Here is a 25220-nt window from a genome sequence, read left to right on the forward strand (position 1 = left end):
CTTCACAGCAGAAATAAACATGTTTACAGCCTGGTACAAAAAACAGTTTTGGTCTCTATAGCTAATTTCCCCGTTCATGACAACTGTACTGAGGGTGAATTTATATACAACTCACCTGTTCACATTATATTAAGGCTTAAAGTTATGCAGGGTTAAGAGCGTGTTAAGAGTTTTATACAGTCTATGGTTGATACCAGGGTCGGACTGGGAACAAAATTCGACCCTGGCATTTTTCCTCTGGACCGGCCCACCATTGGACCAATGAACCCGCCCCCAAAACACAGGCACCTAAACATTCTCCCACCCACCCATACTGAACCCCCAAATACCCCATAAATAACACAGAACATAGTATGCTCAATGAAGATCATGTTGTACATGTCTACACCTCATTAAACTTTGGAAACAGTCTACCTACAGCACTGATTTGAGCTACAGAGCAGACAATTAACTTTGAACATGTATGGGCGATGTTTAGCTGCGGAGGCCCAGCTTCGACTCCTGACCTGTGCGGCCCTTTTCCCGCATCTTAACTCGGATTTTCTCTGCTCGTCCTTTCCTCTTTTTAGAACCCCTGTCGTCCATAATTTATTGTAATTAATATTCGTGCAACATACAGTATGAAGTTTATCTATAGACTGTATATGAGTCTATCCCTGTTTCGGTTTCACATAAACCTAGTGGCTGCATGGACGGATCCATTAGAGGGGGCAGGGGAGGATGGGTGTAAATCGTGACTTCTGAACCTGTCATGAGGAGGCAAATACTAACCGATATTACTTAGTGTAACCCAAAGCCTATTCCAAATGGATGCAAATGGGCCGCAAGTCCATTTTGGGCTGCTGGGCAAATGTTGCAAAGGCTACAAAATAACAAATACATTAATAAAAAAAAAACATCACAGGCCACCGGCCCAAATGTGTCCGAGATGGACCACAGACTGCCAGTCCGAGCCTGGTTGATACAGACAACATTTTATTGACAGTACAGTCTCAGAAACGCCGGTCAACTTCAGCTTTTGCTGGCAGCTATCCTTTCCTCTCATCCATAGATGTGTTTCGTTCGAGTCTGACCACGAACGCCTCATCAAAGCTGAATCTCGCTTGGATTTTCTCTGCACACATGCAGCTTTCTGATGTAATACAGCACGGTTTACAGAAAACACTGCAGTAACCACGGCTCAGAGTGTTCTTTAAAAGCTTCAGATGACATCCTGCGGTGGTGTATGTCATACTACACTACATCTGAGTATGTGCGTTGAATCACACATAGCTGTCCAACAGACGACTGTGTTATATACAATATGAGCTATATATGAAATACGTATATGACTGAGGCATGTAGTGTTTATACTGGCTGTCCGCATCACATGCTCCGGAGGCACTGAGGAATTTATTCTGTAATGGCAACAAGGTATTTAAAACAGTCATCCACATCTATGCAGACGCATATAGAAAGAAAGAATGACTGGTCAATGGGAGCTCCACTGGCGAGGTCTAAATGCTCTATTCACGGCCGCCTGCCTCGCTTACTATTAACTAAAGTGGGATGAATGACCTGTCAAATGTAATCCTCCCACCTATGTGTCTCCCAATTACCTCCGCCGCCTGACCCAGTCCGTTAGTTCATCACCAAGCCGATGTTGTAGATTGTTGCCACTGGGGAAGGACTTCAGAAATTAGCAAGTCAAATCCAGAAGGGGGGTTTTCATCGGCTTATAATGAGAGAGAACGAGCTTCCAGGTGTTCATGGAAAAACACTGAATCTGATGATACGGGAGGACGGCGCAGCAAGGAAACACCAAAACTGACAAAATGTAGTAAAAGATGATCAGAAATCAAAGTGAAATATATGAAAATGAATAAATATTATTAAGTTTTTTGGTTCTCTGCTGGAAAATTCTGGATTTCTCCCTCCGTCTCTTGATCACAAGTGACGGAGCACAAGATGGATCGATGGATCGGTGCAGCGTCAGCAGCAGCAATGTGGAACGCTGAACTGGACCAGCTGATGGAAGACAGAGCTCTCGATTTACCAGTCGATCTTCGTTCCATCATATTTGAGTAGTGGCCGAAAGACTGAGAGTTTCCTCCCTAGGTTGTCTGGGCTCGGCCTTAGAGGAGCTCAGACATTCGGAGGAAGGTCAGAGCAGAGTGCAGACCCCGGGCCAGACCCAGAAATAACTGGAGGGACTAATCTGGACTATCTAAACACCTCGGGATCCCCCTCAGGAGGGATGTCTGGAACACCCTGCTATATATGCTGCCACCACGACCTGACCCCAGACGACCAGAGGGGAAAAGGGTGGATGGAAAGAAAGATCACAAAGCTTCACACTATTCTCTTCACCTCTAAAAACTGCTCTAGGAAAAATAAGTTGTTGAAGTTTTAGTTAGCAACTTTACCAACTCACTTTAGTCTAAATTCAACCAGTTTTGGAAGTGCCACTCATCTGATAGATGGATGAAAATAATAACTAAATAATCATTACAGAATTAACTCAATAGACTCTATATTTATTTTTTGATTACATTCTTGCAATCATGTGCTGTATAATGACTAACAGACGCCTACACGCATAAGGAAGAAAAGACTGATAGATCAGAAGGCGAAAGCTAGAGATCTCATTGTTAAGCGCTTCGCTGGATATGGAAACTCACACTGTGCTTTGATTAAAATTCATAAAATCTGCTCTCTCACTTCAGGCCGTTTTTTTATATTCTGTTGGTTTTAAGAGGTCCAGTGTGTAACATTTAAGATCTATTGGAAGGAATGAAACATAATATTCATAACTATGTTTTCATTAGTGTATAATCATCAGAAAATACCAGCCAGTGTGTTTTCGTTACCTTAAAAATGAGTCAATCTCTGGCTACAGATATGTCCTTTTCCACTTTTTGTGAGTTTCACAGCCATCGATGCTTCTCCTTTACACTTGGAAATGGCGAAGGTTTGCAATCAGTAATAGACGCCACTAAATCCAACACACTGGACCTTTAACGAGTGACTGAATACCAGTTTGATCCTTCAAACTTTGTGGAAAAAGCCGGTGATAATTTTTATTTTCTCCTCCTCTCCATGGAGACATCACTGTCATGGTCATGCTCGATTTGCTGTTTGGTTTTGTCTCTGTGCTTTTCCGCTTCGTATTGATATTCCAGCGTTGCTTTCACGAGCTTGCGCTGTATCTCACTGCTGTTTTTTTGGACGTGGACACTCAATCTATTTTTTTCCCTGTGTGCAGCCTCACATGTCCAGCCAGCGTTCCTCAGCGCTGTCCGGTAAATCCTCTGATCTCGCTTACCTTACTCCACCTGCGATGCCAGCCAGCCTCCAGCCGTTAATGTTAATTCTTGTAATAAACCGTTGAGTGTATTTAGCTCTCTGTTAAAATATACTTGTTCTGTCTAATTAGGCTCACACAGATGAACAATGTTAAATAAACTCATTTCATTTAATCATATTCACACTTCTCATTAACTTTTTAAAAGTCAGGATGCTAATTACGTAATAAAATTGCCGAATTAAGATGAAGAGACTAAGAAAACTAAAAATGCTGTTTCATATCGAGGAAACTTCTTTGTCTCTTCTCATGCATAAAGTTTCCACCACCGCTCCAGACTTCTTGTTTGTCTCGTCCTTTCAATTTCTTTCTCCATTTCTCTGTAACCCTGATGATTTTTTTTTTCCTTCCGCCTTCTCTTTACACTTCTCTCTCACGGACAAGGTGTTTTGTTTTTTTTCTCCACCAGGTATGAATGTTCCCTCAGGATTTTTCCCATTGCTCTTCACCGCTGACCCCTCTCACACCACTGGACCCCATCAGGATGAAATATTGAACTGGGAGAGCTCCCTCAAGGCATTTGGCAGCCTAGTCTGGCCCCTCGCCCCCCTTTTCCAGCTGAGATGAAAGATAAAAATGTAACACCATAACCACCCGCCCTCCTCTGCACCACGTCCTCCCATAACCTTAAAGCATCACACTCCATTCAGCACCATCGTAGTGTTTCAACTGTCAGCTGTTATGGCGCTAAAACTGTCCGTAATACTTCGACGTAGACTATTTATAGCGGAGTGGGCTTCTCTCTGTGGACAATTAATATAAAATGGCCCATCTACCTTCTTGTTGCCTGTCCAGTGGATCGAGGTTTTCACATCTGCATTTCTAAAAGATCAAGGGTCACACAGGACCAGGTAAAATGCCTACAAGTGTATATTTAGTGTATGGTATTGACTTGAAAGTACAGCGTGCAGTTTTTGAGCAGCAACAGATGGGAGAAGTCAGAAAAGGTTCGATATGTCATGTTATCTCCCCAGTGTTTGTCTGTCTCTGGGTGTGGCCTCCACTTTCCCTCTCACCTGCCTGATTGCCTCACCACCTGTTCCTAATTCACGAATCAACCACTGCAGAATAAAAAGCCCGGCTCTTCCTCTAGATGCCGCCTGATCGTTCCATTGCCGTCATCTGTCTGTAAACACTATAGCCACACTCTGTTCCTTTCAAACTTTGTTCTCTTGTAGTTTCTGACCTCTGGACTAACTTTGATTTCCCCGTGCTTCAGGAAAACTTTGTCAGCCGTCCTCCTATCTTGTCAGCCCAGTTTGGTACACTGCTGCACTCTTGGACTCCTGCCATCACCAGGCCTGCAATGCCCCAGACAGCCTGTTCTGATTCTCCTTGATGTTCCCAATAAACTGTCTTCAACTGATTTAGTCCGTGATTAGAAAATCTATCGATTAAAGGTGCTGCTTTCGTCTGTATAGGTGTGGTTAGTTTTTGTTTCCCGTTGTAGGGCTGCATTATAATATGTTTAACTTTTATTCTCTTAGACACTGTGGCTCTGACTGAAATATCTCAACAACTACAGAACAGATTGCCATGAAATTTAGGTAAATGCATTCATGGTTCCCCAAAGATGAATCCTAAAGCTTTTGGTGCTTTCGACTGTTTCGTGCAACGAGAACCCGCGGATCTGTGCAGGTAGCACAGGTGGAGAGTCGTTCTCCATCAAGACTTTTATACAAGAATGTGTCAAAATGCTTCACTTTACTGAATATAGTTCAGTTGAATACATTCTTAGCGCTCCACAGGACTACAACCTGCTGCAGACCTTCAGCAGCTCATTTAAAAACGGATACAACTGTATCGTCTGCGAATGTGCAGATTTTAGACAAGCAAACATTTGTGAAATCTAAGTGAAAAGCAGCTTATGTTCAGGATGCATGACTGTAGCTGTATAAAACAAGCAAACAAACAGAAGCCATCCTCTCCACATTTAAACTGATAGATGATCTCAGACAGTAACAGAGTAACGTTAAAGTTGTGCTTTGAAAACATTGACAAAGCACCTCTTTGGAGAAAAAAAGACATGAATACTTTTTTGGTGTACCTACTTAAAAAAAAATCACATTTGGCTTTTAGCATCTACAGAATTAAGCTCTGCAAAAGTGCAACGTCGGGATATTTAAAGTTGTTTTTTTTTGCATATAAATCACCATCATAGTGAAACTCAAGTGGAGTTCGATCGTGTTTTTACTAAATTCCCTTACAGGCTAATTTCTAATCCATCATTCTATCAAACTGTTTTGGCTACACCCACAGGGTGGAGGGGAGTGTGTCACTCATGACACGGTTCAATAAAAAAACTAAGATTAAACGATTTATCTTCTCATAATATTCCACCATGAATATCAAGCGAGGCTGATACCATGGTAATGGGAGAGGAGCCCGAGGAGTGTGGCCATCTATTGGATTTCTAAAATCAATGCTCCCGGGATAGAAAAATGCATGAGCCACCTGCAAACACTGAATCTTAACAATGCACCCATGTATTCCCTGTGAGTTTCCTCGCAGGCCCTGTGGAGCATCAAGGTTTTCTTCACTTAATGCAGAAAAAGTTTGCTGAGCGAGCATGCTCCTAATCATCGCTCCCTGCTTCTCTTTTATGCAGCTATACATATTTACGCACGTTATCTACTTCAGTAAAGCCTGGTACTGTTAAATACTGCATTTGCACTCATGAGAAGTATTTTGGGGGGGCTTCCCTTGTGGCTTCATGCTAAACAATGGAAGTTATTGCATTTTGTCCACATAGATTCCCCCTGGCAACGCTAGGAATTCAAACAACCACACTCTCAGCCCAGTTTCCTCAACTCCAAACACAACTGCTACCTTCTCATGGGGGCTTTGCGGCATAAGTGATTTATGGTTATCCCTTGTTTGAGTTCTCTGGGCGCACCGGGGACGCATTTATGTAAGCTCACGAACAGGAAAACACAGCTCATGAGAAAAATATATATTAGAAAGTCCCGCAGAGAGGGGAAATATCGCCGCAGACAAACAGGGCGTGTCTGAAGACCTCGTACCACTGGCACGCAGCTGCACCATCCCCAGGCTGCCTCATCAAAATGATGATTTAGTCCTGGAGTCTGTCACTCTCTTAAATCCACAGGTCAACCTCTTCATGTGCAGAAGTACACCGTTGAATTCCCCCTCTGGGAGCGGTGTGGTTTTCATTATGGGAACAATGGTGTTACAGGTGCAAACTGCTCGCGCTGGCGTTCCAGCTGGTTCTGCTTTGACGATGTAACATGGTATGCCATGAGGACAACCCTAACGCACGCACACACAGTGGAGGAGATCACCAAGGGACGAATGTCAGAGACGAAGCACGTACAGCTCTGGGAAGTTCAGAAACAGCTGTCTTTAAGGGTAATCGTGCTCAATTTGCCCGTTTTCATATGTTTGCAATGTGCATAGTTATAGTTTCATTGGCATAAACATTTCTTGGAGGCTGAAACAATCTCCGGTTGGGTTGAACCTCAATGGGAAAAGACAAACCACAACTTTTCTGGCTTAGTAACATCAGACCAAGGCCTCCGGGTTGCTAATGTGAGAGAAGCCAGTGATCTTTTTTATATGCTTATAGAATTCAATTTGGCTGCTTGAAGCCATCTAATAAACTTACAAATTCAACTCAGGCATACTCATCCCATAATCATGTACGACACTAGTTCCCAACCATTCTGGCTTGAAGCTTTTAAAGAAACCATTGTTTACTCATAACCTTTTCTCACAGGCACTTGTTTGGGTTGGTTTAGTGTAATCTGCTGTGGATTAGACTGGATTATATAATCAAATTTCCTACTTTAATTTGCATCCTCACAACAGAGGCGGAGGCGACCGCACTGACATGCAACAAAGTGCCCAAACTTGTGAGCGTCCCAGACTCCATCAGGCATCGTCAGCATCGTAATAATGTGCTCAAGATTTGCGGTCAGGCAAACTGAAAAAGACTCGAGCACTTTCAGGTGCTCGTATGCCAGCAAATCAGTTTTAAATAAAGTAGTCAAGTAGCAGTTTTGTTGCACCTCAGACTTCGTACATGTCTTCCAGGTCCAGTGCTTTTTACTTCCAGGAATCTACTGGAGTCACTTTTCGTGCAATTTTTGTCAGAAAAAAAATTAAATCTAAAACACACTCTGCCGTTTTTAACTGCTACATACCTTCTTAAATTCTCAAATTGAGTAGTATTCCCTGTTTTAAGATGACCAGATGGGCAGTTAATGCTGACATATTTTTGTTATCCCCTCAAAGAACCCCAACCACATGGCAACGCCATCAAATAAGCAAAAACAGATTGCTCCTGTCTTCCATTTCTCTCCTACTATCCAAGCCTCTGATGTTCAACAGAGTGTGGGCCAAAACAAATATATATCACTATCCTTCGTTTCAAATCTTTGTGTTCATCAATTATCAAACCGCGGTTGACATTTCACAGAATCTGAGCAGCAGGAGGAGCTGAGAGCTGTTAAGGTGTGCAGTACCTGCGGGTTAGTCAGACAAGAGGGAGACGCTGGACTACAGCTCGGCCTCGCCTGGGAAGCTGGCACTAAGCACCTCCATAAAAAATCATCTTGAGCTCCCCAGTATTATCTCTGCATTCCACCGGAGAGCGAGAGCGTGAGCTGGCAGATATCCAGAGAGAGTGAAATATTATCGTGGGAGAACACATCGAGACGAGCTCCGCCAACATAAAGCTTCCACTCAGTTCGGGGGGTTAAAAAGCCCCAGAGCACGAGCTAAATGATAAGAGCCACACTGCACCACACATTAGACAGATATGCACTCCACTCCGCTCCAGCAGGTGTGACTCGCTGGAAGGAAGGCGGCTGGCACGGCGGTGGTCTTTGCTTCGCTCTCGAGCTTTGATCATTCCTCGCCGTTTTGTGGGCCTGCACGCTTCCCCCAGGAATACAATTTATAGAGTCCATTAGATGTTTATGGGACATGTGTAAATCAAATGAGAGTCTACAAAGCAGCCCTGACTCACCCTTTGTTCTTTTTCATTATATCATCATACAGCGCAGGCTTCGAGCCAGCGTTTGTCATTTGAAAGTCAACAATAAAAAACAAAACAAAAGGATACGGCTATAGACGAGGGGAAGTATTGGTTCTGGAGGTATTTATTACCACGATAAATCCTTTTTTTTAAAGATGTCCTTCAAATGGGAATCTGAATGTCTCCTTGATAATTTAACAATACGATACGTTTAGATAGATCATTACAATATCTCTGATATGTTATTGCCTCCAATTTTCATCATTTTCGGTCACTTGAGGGCAAGCTGTAAACAAAACACTGGCATTTATTTCCTTAATTAAGTTGTTGTGTTATTTACACATGCAGTGGAGACTTAACGGAAATTACAAAAAAATAAAAGGGAGAGTGAACCAAAACCAGTTTGAGGCCATAAAACCAAAACAATGAGCTGAAAGATGCTAAAGTCATTCGATCGACTGCTGACATAAACTATTTTCATCATAACAGCTGAGATTTATGTCAGTTTGGTGTTGGGCCATGTCTAAATACTTCAATGCTACTAATGAGCCTCAGTTGTTGCTTTTGAGAGGAAGCCAATCAGAGGTCCAAACTAGAGCTGCAGTAAATCCAGAAAGCTTCGACGCTACAGCTGAAAATATAGTTGCTATAAATGATTTTGTGCATATTTAAATTAATGTCGTTGCAGCCTGATGTACAGCTTTAGTATAAATAAGAAAAAAGGACGATTCTAATTATAACATCATACTGAAAACGTTTCATTTAGGGTTTTTTTTTGTGCTGTCATTTTAACCCTTAAGGAGGATCGACCTCGCCCAGAAAGCTCAACAAACAGAGGAGAAGCCGTCAACGTCCACAACAGCAGACCTACATGAAGCAGAAACAAATGATCAGAGGTCAGGCGAGCTTGGACGTGCTCCAAATGTCAGTCAAATAAAAGCAACGAATGCACGAAAGGACTCGTCTGACTTCACCGTGTTATGTGCTTTTTGTAAAAGAGCACATTTCCATTACAGCCACCGACGCTAACATTGACTCAGCACGAGCGGGTACACACTGAAATGGACTGATGCCGTGGTGAAGGGGCAGACCGAGGGCCCGTGTGTCATGGCTGCTACGCGGCTACAAAGCAATTTCCCAGCGTGCAGATCCGTGCGCAGAATCGATAAATCACATTCCTGATTACTCTGCAGGGGGAAATGGAGTTTGTATTGTTTCTCAAAGACAAATGTAGGCTCCGGGCGAGATAGATCTTATTTTCAGGGCCAAAGAAAGACAACCCAAACACACACACACACACGGTTAAACTGAAACTACTCCCCACTTTCACTTCTCTCTTTCATTACGCTCCAGAACTTCCTCGTTCCTGTTGAGCTCTCCTTCCTTTTTTTTATTTTTATCCCCCCCTTTTCTTCTCTGGTTTGCTCCATTTCTCTCAAGGTGGCAATTTCAATAACTCCTCTGCGACTGAATCAATTGAAAGTTTCAGAGCAATCCCAAAAGTTCTCCCGAGCTGACTTTGTGTTTCGTTTACCGCGCAGTAACTGTACATCCTCGACACGTCCATGTGTCGGTTTGAAACAACACGTCCTGACACGTACGGTGAGTTTAGGTTCTATGATTTCACACAAGTTAAAAGGATTTATTCCTTAAATGGTTTGGAAACTTCTTGAATTCTTTTACCCAACGGCGATAAGAGGACACAGTGGAACGTGACACCTTAGCTGCTCTAAATCCAAATTTTCTGGCCCTGGAGTGAAACAAAACAAACACTGAATCTCTTCCCTGATGATGATGAATGTGCAGTCGGACAAAGCCAAAGAACTCTGATTGCAGCAGATACGTTTTCATTAATTTAATCAGAAAGCGTCACTGATATATTAATCTACAAACCACTCTAAACCCCTCGACGATGTCGAAACAAGTTCCTGACTCTGATGGGTCGGAAATAATGATGAAATTCTCCTTAATGGAATTTTATTTTGCAATTTCGATACCGTTTATATGCCATAATGTATTGAATCATCCAGAAATCTGGCTTTTAAACACTGCCGAAAGGTTTAAGGAGCAGTTTGCAAACACTTTGCCTCACCCTCTCCTTCCTGGCATGAAACACACAAAAGCTGAAGACTGTTCAGTTTGTCCGTTATTGTAGAAACATAGTTGAACGTGGTGGACGCTGCAGAAGAGGATATAAAAGGCTCATTCGAAGATATTAATGAAAACACACTTATGCTTATTATATTCCATCGATGCTTTAGTGACTGCAAATAGAAACATTTGGTACAAAATAAATGTAAATTTATGGATGTGGTTCAATAAACAGTTAGAACATGGCTAGTGTTAAGTAGCTGCTGCATATGTATGGATTCTTGTTTTGTCGCAGTTAAACAGCAGCGTGCTAATTTTGGCTTCCCATAAATATAAAGTCGAAATCTTCTTAATAATTCAGTTTGTTTTTTTTTTCACTCACTGAGCTCTCTAACTTTTTGGCTAATGCAATGAATCATCCATCCATCATCTTGCACAGGTTAGGTCACAGTGGCAGCAGGTTAAGCATGGTATTCCAGATGTGCCGCTCCCCTGCAACGTTTTTTCTTTTCCCAGCTCCTCCTGGGGGGATCCCGAGGCCAGATCGGATATGCAATCGCTCCAGCAAATTCTGGATCTGCCCCGGGGTCTCTTCCCAGCTCGACGTGCTGAGAAAACCTTCAAAGGAAGGCCTTTTGGGAAGGGAAGATGTCCAAACCACCTCAGCCGTCTTCACTTCAACACAAAGGGCTCCGAGCTCCCTCAGCTCCTCGATATCTCCACGGCTGAGTCCAGACAACCAATGGACGAAAACTCACTTTGGCACGCCGTGTCCACGATCTCATTCTTTTGGTCACGAGCCAGAGCGTAGATCGACTGGAGCATGTTTTTAATCCGATGAATGAAAAACAGAAACTCAAATGTAAATCCAATATGGTTTTATTTACTTCTGCGCGTGCAGCGTAGCCACAGAAATCAGGACAGGTCGATATAAATAGTGTAATGAAATATTAGACAACCGACAAATCATATCAAGTGTTTCGTTATATCAAACCAGCCTGGCGCATCACCTATCGAACGCGATAAACGAACACCTGTGCGGAAATATGACGAACCTGAACAACACATCAATAAAACCAGTCGAACCCATCAACAAACCCGGTGCTGTGAGGAGAAGAAACAGAAGTTGCTCATAAAGCGCTCAACACCTGGTAATAAAAACATGACCAACACCTCCCGGATCCTCTCCGCCCTGTTCTGAGCTACAACATCAGCTTGTTTGTCTGAAAGCCTCTTTCAAAGCTGGAGCCTCCTGGAAGACGTCTTTAAGCCCCCACCACCCCCTCCCATGTGTGTGTCTGAGCACATGTAGTTACATGCATGAAGACTTTTTTTTTTCTGTTTACGTCTTACATATCCTTTTATAAAGCAGCGCCCCACAGGGGGAACAAAGAGACAAAGAAAGAAAGAAAATGCAGCTGGATAACAAACATATTTTTCTTTCCCTCCGGCTAAGCACTTCCTGATTGTGTCAGTCACTCAGCCCAGAACAAGATTGTGCAAAGGCTCAACAAGAGGCTTTGGTATTAGTCCCATTTCATGCAGGTGTGGACACGCACACGCTATTTTTCTGTTTTCTATTGTACCACATGTGAAAAATACTCCGTGTGACGTGAATGTTCTCCGGATGAAGTGCGTCCTTACTGCTGCAGTGCGTTAATGGAAGAACTGTCATCATCATCTATAGGATCATTTGGTATTTTTCTGAATAAGAGAGCGTAAATGTTTATTGAGCCCCGGAGGCACGTAAGCAAATCTGACCTCATCTCAGCAGACATAAAGTGCGGCGCGCTTTCAGTGGGAGTTCAGATGGAAACTAGCTTCGGCTTGATTTGTAAATCACAAAATCTGCTGCACTCAAACGGACAGCTGCTCGGGTTTCTGTGCACAATTATATTCAGGGATCTGCATCTTCTAATAAACTGCTTGACTGAAGCCATGCCGGCCATATGCTGAGGTGGAAAGTTACTTTTTAGTTAAAGCCGAGGAAGATAATGACGTACTTATTATTTAAGAGGGACATTTTCTCCTTTTTACTCAATTTATAAAATACAATTTATTTTTCTGTTCTACTTTCTTCAACCTGTCCTTCATCTTGACCTTCAGCCCCTTATTCTTTTATTTCTTTCTTCTATTTGTCCTCGTTTCCTTCCGGGAGATTCAAGGTTTTCACTTTCTTCACCAACAGTACTTTCATACTGATATTTCACTGCTGTTTTTTTGTTTATTTTTACTCGACTAACAAATTGAATCTAGGGTTTTTCCCTCTGTGGCACTGATTTGCAATTCATACAAGCAGTGTCGGAAGAGCTGAGCTGTCAAAACATCTTTCTCCACCCGGGAAGACATCGACCGGGGTGACACAAAGACACCCGATCAGACCCTACAAGCTGGCAAACAGGCTCTTTTGTTGCACCCTTGAAACCAAACTTACACCGGTGTTGAAAGCGGCTGAAAAAAGGCAAAGGGAGGCTTGTGTGTAGGCAGCTCAACAGAGAACGTAGGACAGTAACTTGTGTCTGAACTCCTTTATGAAGATTTTACACCACATTCTGCTGGCGAATGGGGAAAAAAAAAAATCTGGGGAGGTCGGAGGAAGGTTTGAGAGGATAAGCGACAAAAGGAGGCTTGAGAGAGAGAAAGGCGAAGGGTTGAAAGAGCAAGAATGGTTTGTGTTTGTGTGTCTGTGCGACAGAGAGCGAGAGGTGATTACTTTGTGTTAATCTAGTATCAGCTTTCCAGCACTTGGAGGCTTCCCAGTGTATTACTCATTATCTGCAGACAAGTCTGTTAAATACAGATTAGACAGGGCGAGAAAAGGGGTCGCAGTATTCCTGAACTTTCTCATGAAACTCTCCTTGCAGAAGCAGAATCTGTCTTTCCCATGGGTTATCTTGGACTTTTATCCGCGATGTCCCCGCTTTTTTTCTTCTTCTTCTTCCTCCTCCTCTCCCTTCATGTGCGTCTTATTTCTCACTGTTATCCAGCTGTGCTCCATATTTCAACCACTCTTTCCAGCAGATTTTTAAATTGAGCTATCCCTGTAATTCACTGAAAAAAGAAAAAAGCTTTTTTGGCTTTTATCTCTCGTGGGTTTTTTTCTTTTTTCCAAAAGTCATCATATTTTTTTTGATGACCTCTGTGATTTTTAAGGCCACATATTTCCTCATAATTACTTTCTACTTTTTAAATCAATAGATCCATACGAGGGTCCACGCGAGTCCTGATACATTAAGTGCACGTCGGTGAGTGCTCCATTTAAAAAGGTAGCGCCTCACTGATCGCAAATCCAATACGGTCTCTGTGGCCACATGCTGCCGCTGCATTTCAGAAAGCTGTTTACGTCGGTTATCGATGCTGAGAAATGGTCAATTAAAGAGCGTGGGTCTGAAAAAAACAACGTGCTCTGAGCAAACTATTTCAAATGTGATGGAAACATTCTCCACGTAGTTATACATGTTATATAAGAACAGTAAAACATCACTCATCAGGAGTAATCACGACTGCAACTTATTTTTATTTTTATTTTTGATGATTTTTCTTTGGAAATGTCAGAAAATACTAAAGAGTACACATCTTCAAATGGCTTGTTTCTGTCCCACAGTCCAAAACTCAAAGATAATTGATATGATACAAAGACATTTTACATTTGAGTAGCATTCAAGTTTTCTCGAGCATGGTCTAATGTCGAATACAGCCGATGCAGAAGACACTGGAGTAGAGACACTGATCTGTTTTATTTTGGGAGGTTTTGTATGTGAGTATCAATACTCGAGATGTAGTATTGACGCTATCAATAATGAATAAAATCCTTCCACCCATCCCTGCCTCAAAGTGAGATTTATTTAGGAACCTGTGTTTGTCGTCACCGGTGACAGGCGTCAGAAAAGACGCAAACACAGTGAAGGTTGGTATTTTCTTTTGTGCAACAGATCTTAAAAAAAGAAAGCACAGCTCGAGTGCACTGCAGCATAAAAACTACTGTAGCTGTTCATTTCTTAATAATGTTTCCATCAAGCAACTGTCACTTGGTATCAACTGTGGGGAAAAAAGAGGAATGTCATTAAAAGAAAACTTGTAAATTGTATCCTGTTACCAAATGTTACCAAAAGGTGTAACAAATAAACTCTATTTGTCCAGTGAAGTTTTCTTAAAATAGACTGATATCAGATATTCTATTGTCTTCTATTCTAAGAAAACAAAACATGTCTTTCTAAATTATTTCTGAAATTACAGACCAGTAAAAACGAAGCAAACCAGCTTTGCAACATTTCTGCAGTTGAACTTTCGCCTCCTCCAGATGGTGCAATCTCCGGAAGAGGAGACATGCATCAACGCCGGAACATCCCGAAAGCAGCACGACATGGTTTTACGAATTTCAATTAAAGATGCTCAAAAAAAAAAAAAAAGAGCTGCGGTGAACTACAGCGAGATAACCGGGATGCCAACTGGTTTTCAGCGTTTTATAAACTGTGTTTTCCGTGTTTGAGTTCAAAACAAAAACAGATGTGAACGTTAACAAGGAGATGAGCGGCCAAATTCCTCAAAGAGAAATGAGCTGCTCTCACTTCATGAGTTTGCTTTGGTGTTTGAGGGAGGGGGGTCAAGACAGATCAGCCTTTAAATGAGTAAGATAGAATCACAAATGCAAACTGGAGTGCACTAAATAATCACCATTTCCATGAATGCATCTCAAATTATCAAATTATGCAGTTTCAATTCTATATATCGAAACTCTCAGGAAACAGCTTTAACACGTTCTGTCTTCGTTGAATAAACATTTGCAGAGTAAAAAAAGACACACTGCGATTAAGTGTCGACAACATGTTCCTGCTCGCATTAAACATCTAAAAGCATCAATATGTCACGGCCGACGATGAGAGAGCGCTATGTGGGGAAAAAAAAGCACTCGACCGAATGAGGTCGAGGAAGGTCGGACCTCGCTGCCTTGAAGCTAAAAGCGTCTCATTGTCTGCAGCTCCGAGTCCGTGACAACAGCTTCAAATGAAGATGAATATTTCTTCGAGATATATAAGCCAGAACATATGAAAAAACATATGTCCCGCTCCCAAACACGGACATCCATCAGGATAACCTTAAGCGAGGGTCATCCGGATCACGTGAAGCACGAGAGACTCACCGCGCTGAATCCCGGGAAGAGGCGCACCGCTGAGGCCGTATCCAATGGAAACGGGAGAAACTGCTTCATTCCCAGTGAAGTCTGGACAGCAGGCAGGGTGGGACGCACCAGGGCAGGCAAGAGGCCATTCTGACATGTGTTACCTGTAGGAGGGAGAGCAAAGGCAACATGTTGAACTGCAGACAGAAACCCGAGCCAAGATCCCATCCAAGTGAACGCTCGGTGTGTTTAGTCTCCGTCGACTGTATCGCATTTGAGCTTTGGACTGTTTAACGTCTTGTCTGTCTCACTGCGTTACTTCCAGTGCTTACAGTGTGTGTTGATCTGATCTAAATTGATGCCAGGAGTTAAAAACAACTTTACTTAAATTTTCAGAGTGCGCTGTGACTCGTCTGATAGCTCGGAAATCCCCCAAAACTCCAATCTGGATGAATTTAATGCTTCAATCCTGGAAAAAAACCTTTAAATTGCATACCTCTTAAATGATTTCCAGTATTTAGAAGTCAAATGTTTCATCGCTTTATACAAAAGTTTTATTATTTTCTTACGGACTCCTAATAACTTTGTTTTCTAGCTCAGATTTTGGGGACTTCCAGGCGTTTGCTTGCCAATGTTTATGACAAAATAATCTCAACTCAAGGTCCACTTACAGACTCAGCTCTGAAAGAACATGTTAGTGGACCTTGAGTTGAGACACACAAGCTAAACTTCCATTCTCAAATAAGTAAACAAGACGTTTTCATTCTTCCATAACAAACTCATTATTTAATTACATAGATTTTTTTTTTTACATTTTATTACAACCAGGTTTGCAGATTTTGATGATTTCATGCTGAATGTTTATGAAGAACTTAAAACCCAAGGTCCACTGACTCAGCTCCAAAATAGCTGGTTAGTTGGTTGGTTGGTTGGTTGGTTGGTTAGTTAGTTAGTTGGTTGGTGGACCTTGAGTTGAGATTAGTTTGTCAAACATACCAAACTTTAATCCTCAAATAAATAAAAAGTTTCATTTGATTACAAATCATAAATTCATGATACAAATTTCTGTATTTTACTGCAGCTTAATTACCAATGATTTGTGGATTTTTGATGATTTCACAAACACACACGAGTCGAGTGTTTGAAAACTCAAGGTCCACTCCAGAGCTTTTCATCTGAATCTCAGCCGGTGAAGGTTGTAGGCGCAAAACAAAAGCGAATAACTAAAGCAGACCTCGAATTGATTATTTTATCACACGTATTGATCTTGAGCTCAACATGAATGAACGTCCAAGAATAAATGGGTTTGTTACACACAGAAAATCCTTGAATCTCACACCCCACATCTCCGATTTTGAGGATTTTTTTTATTGTCGATGTACCAGATATGTTAACACATTCATAATAGCAGGTTCCTTTCTTCACAGTGAGTACCTTTACTCAGGATACATGAATACCCCTCGCCTCACCTCCACTTTCAAGCTTGTACAGTGGCCATGAAACTCAAAAAAACATGAGAAAGGACCCATCTAGAGCCAGTGTTTGTGGAGCCATGCAATGCCACATGGACCTCCAGGCTTCATTCTAAGGTAACAAAAACACAATAACTCTAACAACAGCTCACACACTGGAGCTTTAAAGAAAAGTGCAACACTTTAACCAGCAGCTTTTGGGAATGATCTCCTTAATTGTGACTTGGCACGACGATTGTGTCTGTTAAACTGTCTGCAGGCTTTACGAATCATCTCCATTCAGTTTTCTTCTTGTAATCACAATCAGACCCCAAATTGGAAACCAGTTGTAAATGCAAGATGACCGCTACATGATGCCGCGATGATGTTTATCTCTCCAAAACAGATGTTCTCGTTCCCGAAACCGTCCCCTTCAAATTGCTGAACGCGGAATGACTGCAGCAGGCACAGTGTGTCCTATGAGATGATTCAATGGCGAGAGAGGTCTGGCCTACACATCTCTAGGAAAAACAAAAGTAAATACTTCACTTTTATTGTCATGTGAGTGCGCCACGCCAGCAGAGCGCTTTATAAACCACCAATTGGAAACAGCACAAGACTGATTTCAACACGGAGGGATAGAAAAAACGTCACAGCCTTCCAAAACATTAGGAATTAAAGAAGCCATTTCGTAAAGCTGTAATGAGAACCAGAGGGATGATTTTTTTTTTTTTTATCGCTGCACATTTAACAACAGTGGAACTATGGGCCAGCATGGCTCTAAAGAGCTGGCAGTTACAGTACCAAACCACCGTCTTGGGACAAATAAAAACAAAATTTTGCCACGTTTCGGTCCCCAGGCAGCAGTAAGGGGTAAATAAAAAGCAAGAGTCATAAAGACGAGAAGAGAAGAGGGGAAAACCACAGACTGTCACCCCTTCTCTCTCACTCTGTCTTCTGTCTTCTCCCTCCAGTCGCCAGAGCGCTGCCATCTGTTGGAAAAAGAACACATGCCGTCTCTCATGTGGAGGCACGTCCCAATCCCAACTTTAGCAAAGCATGTCCTTCTGTAGGAATCATCCAACCGTGCCATCTCTCTCGACATGCCGGGCCTGACGTCAGCCCGCAGGAACGCCTCACCTCACCGCCGGGCCAAATCCACCATTCACATCTCCGACGTGCACAGTCCAAACAGCCCCTTTCAAACACACCGGGACTGATGTGTGGGATTAGTCTGCAGCCAGATGAAGAGTGACTGAAAACTGAAATGTGAATTTGTTCGATGGAGGTCGTCGTGAGTGAGAGCAGATTGAATCTGAAATGTCACTATACGGCTGAAGTCTGCGAGCTTTCTACAGGGTAACATCACAGGGAGATGATTAGTTCCACCACTGAGTGAGAAATCACAATAGAGTCTTCAAGTTTCTCGCCTGACACAGCCGTTTACGAAAGAATATGTCAGATTCTTTACTTAAAGTGATTTAAAAACACTCCATTACCGAGCATGTTGTAAGCTCTGCATGCAAATCTGGCCAAAGAAGAGCTATTTTTCATGTTGTGGGGAGTTTAATCTCCAATCCTGAAGCCAAAAAAACAGAACAAAAACAAGATATTTCATTCTCAAACTGATACCCCCAACCTTAACTTGAACGTTTTATGTAAACTAACTTCCAATTTCCAGCGACACCTTCCAAAACAGTTAGTACAGGGGCATGTTTACCACCTTTTCTTTTAACAACACTTGGAAAACATTTGGAAGGACGCTCAGGAGACTAATTGTTCCTGAAAACAACCTCGTCTGGACGGCAGCATATGTCGTCTCCAAAACCTGTACGTACCTTTTCCGCACTAATTGCGCCTTCACAGATGTGCAAGTTACCCGCACCACAGGCACTAACATTTGAGTAAATGTACTTACTTTCCCCTCACTGGACACAGTGTCTACCTTCACCACACACCTCTTTAAATCTCACACTGTTGGACTTGCTATAAGGCAAATGGATTTTCTTTTGTCCGTCGCCACGAAAGGTAACGCAACAATCGAAAATCCAGCACAACGTGCCCAAACACAGGAGCGCATTCCAGCCTGTGGCAGAGGTTAGTGTTTCAAATCTGCCCGTTCATCCGTCAACACCGGGAAAATACACGGCAGAGCTGGAAAATGAGCCTGTGGCTGCTAATCTGAACTTTAACCTGAACCTTTGAGCAGACAAGACACTCCAGCGCTGAGGCAGGAGCCTTTTTACAGCAGGTCCTGGCAGAGAAGCGCAGATGGCATCCGTAATTATCGCTTTGTTAGAAGCGTCAATATCTGACTTGAGTTTGGCTACAAAATATTAACGTGCGAGTTCTGAACAACTTCTGGATTTCGACTCTGCCGGCTGAGTGCAGGGCCCAGGTGGGCTGAGTCTCTCCAGCTGACACCGTCATCTATTTTGCAACGAGAGAGTCTCTCTCAGGAGAGTCGCTTCATGCTGAAAGGTCGGCAGGTGACAGTCATTAAAATAACTCGTAGAGGATTATCCGAGCAGCCTGGGAGTGAGGCAGCATAAAACCATGGAGGGGGAAAAAAAGAGGAATTTTACGGTTTTTGTCTTCGACGTGATCTTATATTTCTGTCAGGAGCATTATTCAAGTGAAAGTCAGACAGCAAGAACAAAACCAGCTTGGTTACGTGTTAGTGCCTCTATACAATCTCCTCAGTGCTGATTTGTTTACACAGTCGATGAAGTCTCGTAGCTGAGTGAAAGCTTTCCACTGACAGCAGCTATGTGAGGGTTAAATGTGAGATTTGTTTAAGTGCTTGAGGCTTGTGAAATGTTTGTCTATGCCGCAGATTCGTATTTTAGGCCACACGGAGAGCTGCTGCACACAGTGGCTACTTTCTGTCTGCAGCTCTCGGGCAACAAACCTGAAACCAAACTTACACCAGATATTCAAATAAAAAAAATATATTTAAAATGGGATGTTATCATAGCCTGATGTGTGCATCCACCTCGTCTCTGCACCTTTTTTCGGCATTACTCCTACGCTGGAACTTGCTGCATGATCATTTGATTAGATAATCCAAGCACATAAAAATAATGATAGTCTTAAAACTAGGTTTTGACACAGGCGGGGCAATAAAGCTGCACTGAATCATAGTTTTATGTTGACACGTTGGTGTGGAAGGTGTTGCTTGTTACGACAAATCCACACTAAAAAGAAAAAACTCAGCTTCAAGTCCAAACTTCAGCCCTTTTAGCCTCTTTCAGCTGTTTGTTTTGGATCGGTTTCACCAGGAAATCATCCAGTGGTACATTTTTAGGTTGCAGCTGTTTTTAAACCAACTGTAAACCACATAACCCAGCACCAAATGTCAGACGAAATTAGCAATTAGTCTGTGAACATTTAGCAGCTAAAGAAGCAGAAAAGCCGAGCTATGAGGGAAGTTTGCTGGATGTGCAAACGGCATGAATATATGAAATCTATGGTGAAAATATGTTAAACGTGCGAGAGTTCTTCCTGCAAAATGAAACTCTGAAGACCTCATACCATCCGCCGGTTGATGCTTTAGGGCAGAAGATTCTAAAACATGATTTCAATTAATCAATTTACCACAAAACCAGTTGACACAATGAACCCGGGGCATTTTTTATTTTTTTTTTGTCTGTTTTACCCATTAGAGTAATGATGTAGAACTGAGATGAGATCTGACTCCTGGAAATATTTGAAACAGATCAGAATTGATGATCGTTTTTCACCCACTGGCCTTTGTTTATCCATTCCCTTTGAGACTGTGTTTAATGACGCAGTGCATACAGTATGAGACATTAAGAAGGAGCTCGTTGGACAGGATGTATGTGTGTGTGGTTACTGTATCGCGACGTGCTTCAGACTCCGACTGTCCTCTGCGTTGCCCTTCCTGAAAGATTCACTTATCTGGGCTCAAGCGTTTTTTTTTTTTTTACTCCTGCGGCAGTATGTCTAGAGAGGGAGAGAGTAAAAATGATGTCTGGAGGACGCCGACTGGCATTAATAATTAATCATCTCGTGGCGCTCTCCTCCACCTTCCGCCTCCTCTTAGTGTCCTGAAACTGACTGCCTCTCCGATAAGATCTGTCCAGAGAGTCCGCCTCAAAATAAAAAATAAAAAAAAGAAGGCTGCTCTTGCACACCCTGCTTTTCCCCCCTGAGCAAACAGTAATCCAATTATTAGATAAATCTGAATTCCACTGAAAGTCATTTGTATGCTGATGACGGCCTGGATGTGATTAACACCTTTGTGTTTTCGTGGAATTTGCTGATTGTGTTCCGTGACCCTTAACATGCTCCGAGATCAGTACTTCCCTTCAAGCGAGGAAGATAAAATCATTTCACCCCCATTAAACCGAACAAAGTGACTACAAACGCTGGATTTAAGACATTCTTATTCGTTTGTAAGGAACACTTCCACTGATTTTCCAATTAACCTTTACAGGATAATCTCTGTGTTCTTACCAAACTCCATAAATCTCGCCCGGCGTGCGTTCAGCAACACAAGCCTCCGTCCTTGTTTCAGATTAGCATACTGTAGCTTCTTGCTTGCTGTCATGAGTGCATCTCACTAATAAACACAGCCGTCTCTGAATGCCATCCAACAATCACTTCCCAGGCGCTCTATAATCTGAGGTTAACCAAAAAGACGTTTGCTTGCTGCGAAAACGGCGACCGCAAACCCAGACACACCGGATAGATTTCCTCTGGGCCTTCAACTCAACAACTCTATAATAGCTGGTATGATTGCAGTACACACTCAAGAACTATTAGCCCGTTGGGTTACGCTTCTCTCACTGGCTTCGTTTGATCTGCGTGGACAGCTTTAAATGCAAAGAGGAACATTTCCTTTTGATCTGTTTGGGTTTTCTCCCCCCCCATTTCGGTATCTTGTTTCGGCGAGGTCAAGAATGTCATCCGCTCTCCTCATGATACGTCGCCTCATATTAATCACCTTAACGGAAAACATATTCCCGGTTAAACAGCAGAGACGCAGAGCCGCAGAACAAACGGCGTTATTAATCTTTCAAGAGATACCCATCTATTTTCCGCGTGCAGCGCACTCAGCGTCGCATCCATAAATGTTAAAACGATGCACACACAACAGTGACCTTTACTCCTGCTGTCTTACACCGAGGGGTGGAGATAAGATGCTTCGTAGTACTTTGTCTGACAAAAAAACGCAGACACAACAAACCGAACATCGCTTGGTGGAAGGCCGGGAAGAGTTTCTGTTTTCACGGGACCAAATTCCTCAAAAAAAACTCCATCCAACCGGACCTACGTCACCTTTTTTTCCTCTTTGCCGCACACCTGACCGACTGATCATCGGCGGTGGATCTGAAAGAGCTGAAGCTGTCTCTGCACCTGACAGCTTATTCATTTATAAGCTCCCAGCACTTCTTCCCCCTCCACCCACCCTCTCTCTCTTTCTCTCCTCCACCCCCTCCTCCTTCTGTGTATAGCATAACAAGAGAAAATCCTTCTCGCTGTTACAAGCCACGGTCTGTAACTTCAGATCACTTTAATCCCTGGGATAAAAAAAAAAAAAAAAAGTCTTTCATTTAAACAAATCACCCCCTCAGAACTCAGGATCCCTGTGTAATTATTCCTCCTATGTGACTGTAAGCCAGCCGTGAGAAGAGCCCTTGACGAGAAGCCGGTCGCGCATTAAGTCTTCCTTAAGCCTCCTCCAGTCTCTTCCATAAAAACTAATGGAGATGGGGTATGCTGTCTCTAAATTTCTCTAACACACAGAACATCAAGTGTCTCTCGAGGGCTGGCAACTCCGATCTTATTTGGATTCTTACGGACGGTCAGCTGGTCAAAACAGCCACAGTTGAAATCCAGAGCAGCCCAAGCAGCAGCAGCTGGGATTTAGTCCAATGAACCAGAGCATGAGCATGAGGAAAGGGGGTTACCTGGTGAGCAGGTTCATTGAGCTTTTTTTTTTTTTTCAGAGAGCCCTCGGCGTGTGACTTCACGCTTTCTTTCTTTCTTTCTTTCTTTTTTTAATCCCCTGCTGTAACAGCAGCCGCCTCTCTCCTATCCATCTTTTTTAGTTTCCAGAACAAGTAACAGGCAGGCTGGAACACATTTACATTGAGGAGAAGGGGAGTGTGCACTTGTACTCTGCATTTGACTGTGATAAAGCACATGCAGTGAAAACACACACACACACACACTTATATATATATATATATATAGTCTCCTAGGTGTGTAACTTCCCACTCTTTTCCCTTTAATGGAAACCAGCACTTCTTCTGTTTTTAGTTTTTAGCAGTCTGCACACCAGGATGAGATTTAAGCACTATACACAAACACATGAATCCAAACTCACCAAAGAACATGCTGCTCTCCATAGCTCCTCAGGCTTGTGGGTCTGTTGCTGTATTTCCTCTCTGGTGCCCTGCCAGTATGTGTGTGTCCATGGACGGCAGCCTGGGCATGTCTCATACACTCCTCAGGGGTGTGTGTGACTGTGCATGTGTGTGTTTCAATCCAGCAGCAGCAGCAGCAGCAGCGTCAATGGCCAGTCTGCATGCTGCACTCTGCACGCCACTGCTGTCTGTGGACCTCCGTCTCTGCCTCTCTCTCTCTCTCTCTCTCTCTCTCTCTCTCTCTCTCTCTCTCTCTCTCTCTCTCTCTCTCTCTCTCTCTCTCTCTTCGTACTGGTCCTCCCTTGCTTGTCTCGTCCCCTCCCCTCCTCTTTAGCTCTTCCCCTCCCTCCCTCCTCTGTCTTCCTCCTCCTCCTCCTCCTCCTCTCTGGCCCCTCCACACACTGGATCCCTTCGCTTCTTTCCTTTCTCTCTCTCTCTCTCCGAGGTGTCTATCTACATTTTCCAGCAACAGCTTCTTCTTCACAAATGTGTCTCTCTCTCTCTCTCTCTCTCTCTCTTTAGGTGTCTCATCTTTGTTTTATGTGTCAACCAAGCATCTCTCTCTCTCTCTGTCTCACCCCTTGCTTTCCCCCGCTGTCTCTCCTTTATTTGATCTCATTCCCCTTTCCCTGCTTCCATCTCCAACTCGCTTGCTTTTTCTTTTTTTCCTCTTTACTCTGACTGTTCCCTCGCTCTCCCTCCAGTTCTCTCTCTTCCTTATCTCTCTCTCTCTCTGTGTTTCCACCTCAGTAAATATCTTTGCAGTGTGTTTTCTCTCCCTCTTATTTTGCCTCTTATCATTTTCTCCCTTTCACTCAGCACGTAACATGCTGGGAGAGGAATCAGGTTATGTACGAAATTGGGCAACACACAGGAAGGAGACCGTCAGGCTACATATCAAAGTCTGTCAGGTGTTCGTGAAACATGTTACGGGGTCGGTGCTTTTTGGCGTCTTTCAGCTCATTTTCTCTAACGTGCACTACCTGTCCAGCACTAAACAGGAAGTCAAATAAAGTCAGCAGCCAGATAACAAATGAATGAACAATGAAGACAGTGGAGCGGCTAAAGAGACTGAGGTATTTCCCTCAGGAGAGAGTCGAGCTGAAAGGAGAGTGACTCCAAACTATAATGTTACTTTGTACCTGCTAAAAGTGCAACTAGGCTGCAGTAACCAGTGTCAGGCACGTATGTTTGCACATGCAAAGAATTTTACACTGTTCTCAGTGTACAAACATACACACATAAGATAAGATTAGATTAGATAAGACGGACTTTGTTGATCTCACATTGTTACAGCAGCTCACATTACACAAGGTGGAAAAGAAAAGTAAAAATAAAATGGAAAAACATCCAGGATATACTCGAAATACCTTTCAAAGTATACGAACATGCACGTTGGATCATTTCACAGAAATAGCACTGTGTACTAAGATGCACACACACACACACACACACACGTATGCACATATTTATATGACTGGAAATGTTGCTGCAACAAGTTGGTTGAGATTTTTACAAGAATACAACAGTGGAAATATTGTAGATCAGCCCGTGACCCCCAAAACAACGGTACCAGATGTCCGGATGACTTGTCCTTTTGTTACATGTCGTAATGTTTAGCACGATGTTTTGTTACAATTATGGCTAAAAGATGCTATTTCTAAAAGTTTTTCAGTTGTATTTGATTTCTGAAAATCATCCTTTGGGAACCAGTGCATTAGAGTACTTTGATTTTATAAACAAAGGCTTGATGTTTGTGTTTAAAGATGTTTATGTCGTTAATCTGGTTTCTGACTTCATATTGTTATTGCACATCAAACCA

General features: G+C 42.8%; 1 protein-coding gene across 2 annotated transcripts in view; it reads right to left on the reverse strand.

Moving 5' to 3' along the window:
* The window catches only part of znf385d (zinc finger protein 385D), an 82826-nt gene that overhangs the window by 55557 nt on the left and 2049 nt on the right, over positions 1–25220 (reverse strand). The window contains exons 1-2 of one of the 2 annotated variants that reach the window (XM_019279130.2): positions 23359–23727; positions 15574–15716 (exon numbers count right to left, since the gene is read on the reverse strand). In XM_019279130.2, the coding sequence (XP_019134675.1) occupies positions 15574–15716; positions 23359–23380 (165 nt within the window). In that variant the 5' untranslated portion in view covers positions 23381–23727. Of the gene's footprint in view, positions 1–15573; positions 15717–23358; positions 23728–25220 lie in introns of those variants that run through there. The other variant, XM_027287086.1, reaches the window with a different exon arrangement.

This window comes from Larimichthys crocea, chromosome XIII (genome assembly GCF_000972845.2).
Source record: "Larimichthys crocea isolate SSNF chromosome XIII, L_crocea_2.0, whole genome shotgun sequence".
Lineage (NCBI taxonomy): Eukaryota > Metazoa > Chordata > Actinopteri > Sciaenidae > Larimichthys > Larimichthys crocea.